The 3,956-nt window shown below is 47.9% G+C and overlaps 1 protein-coding gene across 1 annotated transcript in view; it reads right to left on the reverse strand.

Moving 5' to 3' along the window:
* Positions 1–1,807: 1,807 nt before the first annotated feature.
* The window catches only part of DCTN1 (dynactin subunit 1), a 133,549-nt gene continuing 131,400 nt past the window's right edge, over positions 1,808–3,956 (reverse strand). The window contains exons 29-31 of the mRNA XM_018568514.1: positions 2,579–2,712; positions 2,074–2,263; positions 1,808–1,905 (exon numbers count right to left, since the gene is read on the reverse strand). Coding sequence (XP_018424016.1) covers positions 1,808–1,905; positions 2,074–2,263; positions 2,579–2,712 — 422 coding nt within the window. The remainder of the gene's footprint in view (positions 1,906–2,073; positions 2,264–2,578; positions 2,713–3,956) is intronic.

Here is a 3,956-nt window from a genome sequence, read left to right on the forward strand (position 1 = left end):
GGCGACTGTGCAGTTCGTTGAGTTGTTCTGAGGTTAGCACCAGGCGATGGATCTGTCCCCGCTCTGCCTGGCACGGGAGCATCACCTTGCCGATGTAAACTGTGTCCTCTTTCTTCTCTTCTTTGGCCTGTTGGCAAGAAATGAAAAAGACAAATGTTGCAGCGCCAGTTCACTTTGCTATAACTCTATGACCAAGTCGCCTACCTAAATATTTAATTTTTTACATTTTACTTAGGTCTGTGTGTATCGATATATTTTTAATACCGTCACCGTATCCGACAATTACAGCATTAAACAGGCAAAATATCCAGGGAGGCTGCCGTTCCCAAGTCCTTGATCTGCCAGAGTCTGTGGACACAGGTGCCTGTGGAATGGAGCTCGTCCCCGCCTGTTGCAATCTAAACGACTGGCTGCTCTCCAATGACATCAGCAAAGATCAAACCTTTCACCAACAGAAAGTTACGTTGAATAAGCCCTCTGGGCGAGTTGTGTCACAGTGAGGAGGGTCTGGGTGGACACTTCTGTCTGAAGCAATAAAGCTTCATCTATGCTAATGACATTGGAGTGCCACTGGTCTCCTTAACCTCTTGCCATCCGCCCGTTAAGAAAAAACGAGGGGGTTTAACACCGCGGATGTCAACTGGTTAATGAAACAGAGGCACACTGCCACCTTGAGGCCACAGTGGCCCCTGCAGGTTTGTCAATGAACCTCTAGCCTACATGTGATCGCTGTGTCATTGCAATGAGAGGAAAAAACAACTTAAAGACGTTGGTGCCAGCCTGGTCTGACAGCTAAGCATCTACGCTCAATGTCAGCTGCTTGCTGGTAGCCAGGGGAGCAAACAATAAAATGACACTAAATTTAGGAATTCAATCTTAAAAATACATTCAAGTCCCTCAACTATTAACAACAATGTATCTTATTTGTGTATCACTCGGCTGCAGATCCTCCAATCATCTCTGAATTGGTGCCGACACTGTCCTTCCTTCTGAAGGGTGACTACTTTTGTTCCCCCCTCCAGAAGGAAGGACAGTGTCGGCACCAATTCAGAGATGATTGGAGGATCTGCAGCCGAGTGATACACAAATAAGATACATTGTTGTTAATAGTTGAGGGACTTGAATGTATTTTTGAGATTTAACTTCTCAGTTCAGTATCACTTTAAGATCATCATGCAAGTGAGTGAAAGGTAAAGTACAGACGGGAAGTGGTTAAAGGTCGTAAAGTGTGTGTGTGTAATATATATATACACACACACACACTCACATACATATATACACACACAGTATATATCAGTCCCCAGGGTAGCCTTTGCTTCTGGATAAAGATGGACCAAGCTCTGTGAAAACATGGACAATAAAATGCTGACGCTTTGACTTCTGTCCACCACGAGACCAAAATATATATATTACATACATACATACACAATAAAATATATAAAATAATTCAGCTGGATATGTAGATACACTTTGCAGTTCTGGCCCTTCAGCTGACGGGGTCTCTGCAAAGCCTTGTCGGCAGGCACACAGGTCTGGAGTCCCATCTTCCACCTCTGGACTCACCTTTATAAAGTCTAATGATGGGAAGGTTGCAAAATCTGTCGGGACGTTTGCACCGGGAAATTGTAATAAGGTGAAAGGGCCTCTTTACCAAAATGTATTTATATAGCGCTGATAACATACCCAGCACTTTACATATTGCACAGTCACATGATTACGATTATCAGATGCTGCTACGCAACTTATAAAAAAAAAAACAAAGAAATCTGCAGCTGATGGACTTTAGTCATGACCCGCTGACGCCATCTTAGTGGCCGTCGCTCTGATTTACCTTCAGTTTGTCGATGGTCTCGCTGAGTGACTTGAGGCGAGCGGCCTGTTCGAGGAGCTGCGCCCCTGGACTGCCTGTGTGCAGACACAATACACGTTAATACAGCTAGTGGTAACTAGAGATTAGAAGACTGATTTGCATATTGAGCAAATCTTATTGATGGGTGGGGGTAAAGGTCAGATGAAGAGGCTGGCATTTAAGTGGTTAAAAGGCTCCATGTTTTTTGCTGGAAAAGAACAGACCTCCTTTCTTGTGTGTGATGTCCACCACCTTGGCGTTGGCGCTCATTTGCTGCAGGGTGTCCAGCAGCTGACTGGTCTTGCGGTACAGAGTGCCAGACATGACCTCCTCCCTCTGACGGTCTTTGGGGAGGGTCAGTTTAGGGACATGCAGTGGCGGCAGGCCAGCCAGTTCTTCCTTCATCCGCTGAGCCTGGAGGGAAAAAAAAAGGAGACAAGTCCTTGTAGCAAAGCTTAGAACCCCCTCCCCCATCTTCTACAGTCCTCCTCCTCAGCCCAGAAGACACAAATCTATTCGCCAGCTTTGCTCTAGACCAGGGGTAGCCAAACTCCGGCCCTCCAGCTGCGGTGGAACTACAAATCCCATGAGGCATTGCAAGATTCCCACAGTGCCTCACATGACTCTCGGAGAGAGATGCATCATGGGATTTGTAGTTTCACCACAGCTGGAGGGCCAGAGTTTGGCTACCCCTGCTCTAGACGGTCAATCATTTGGAGATCTGCTCACCTTCAGCTTGTTGTTCTCCTGCTTCAGGTGCTTCATAGAGAGTCGCAGGGCATCAATCTGCTGCAGAAGCAATGGCGAGTCCTTCACTTGTACCGGGCCCGATCCGTTCAGCATGGACTGGCTGGAGGAGACTCCTACATAAGGAAGAAGAGAATGCAGAGCGTCAGATTAATGAGCATAAGACGATCGGCAGGGCAACCACAGCATGCATGCTGATGAGAACGGCGACATCTCAAAGGACCTTGCGACAATGACTCATGCAGATGTCCCATCATGCACCAGGTGATGGTGATGGACTCAAATGGGGTCTATTTATAAAGGTCAGTAACATTTTTTTTTATATTTACCTCAAATATTTCCTGATTTTTAATCAAAATGGAAAAGCTGCGTCATGAAAGGCAGAATAAACACACGGTGGAAACAGACTGGTGACAGGAAGAGGATGCAAAGGCCGCCTTCAGCAGGTCACCCCCTTTCTACTGAAAATAATGGGTCACTCTAGATTCTGGGCGCTGTAAGTTCCAGGTAAAAATGGGCAGGGGGACCAATGTCTCTATGAAATGGATTTTGCTTTATTCTTATATGGCAAGAAGATGTGGAGGAACCGCACTGAGCATCAGTGAAAACATACCATTACCCTGTCCCAAATGCAAGAGGTGCGCCCTGGAGTGTGTCAGCATGCACTTCCAGCGGCCACCACTAGATGTCTTCCTGCAGGTCTGGGCTTTGTGTTAAAGGAGAACTATGGGGGTCAGGGCTTTTCCCCATAGTTCTCCTAAGGGTAACGGGAGGACACAAACTAGCGTCCTCCCGTCACCCTAAGCTCAGTATACCGCGAGCTACACATCGCGGTATACTGAGACGCCGGAGTGGATCCCGACATCGATATCGAGATCCGCCCAGCTGCGTGAGAGACAGCTGGCTCTGCCTATCTAGAGGCAGAGCCAGCTGTACCCGCCCCCTCCCCGTCCGTTCCGCCAGTCAGCGCTGGAGGATCGGAGCGGGGATCCCTGCAGGGAGTCGTGACAGTCACCGCTCTCTGCAGGGATAGATCGAGAAGTGAGCGAGCGTCGGTATGCGTTCGCTCACTTCCCGATCTACTGAGCCGACCTGCGACAGTCTCATTGTCACAGGTCGGCTCAGATTATGAGGCTGAGTGACTTTCACTCCCCTCATAGTTCTCCTTTAATACTCAGCTGCACCTCCCTTGTATCCCTGGTTCTCCCTCATCCAGGTGCCTCGGTATTCAGTCCATAAACCCGTCCCTGTCCTGGTTACTCTGCGATATTATACAGTTGTGTGATCACTTGCTGCAGTTTTCTTGTCTCAGCTTCTGATGTCTTATTGTTCACAGGCTGTATTTGGATTTATTCCGCCC

The sequence above is a fragment of the Nanorana parkeri genome, unplaced genomic scaffold (genome assembly GCF_000935625.1).
Source record: "Nanorana parkeri isolate BGI_ZX_2015 unplaced genomic scaffold, ASM93562v1 scaffold1200, whole genome shotgun sequence".
In the NCBI taxonomy this organism is placed as follows: domain Eukaryota; kingdom Metazoa; phylum Chordata; class Amphibia; order Anura; family Dicroglossidae; genus Nanorana; species Nanorana parkeri.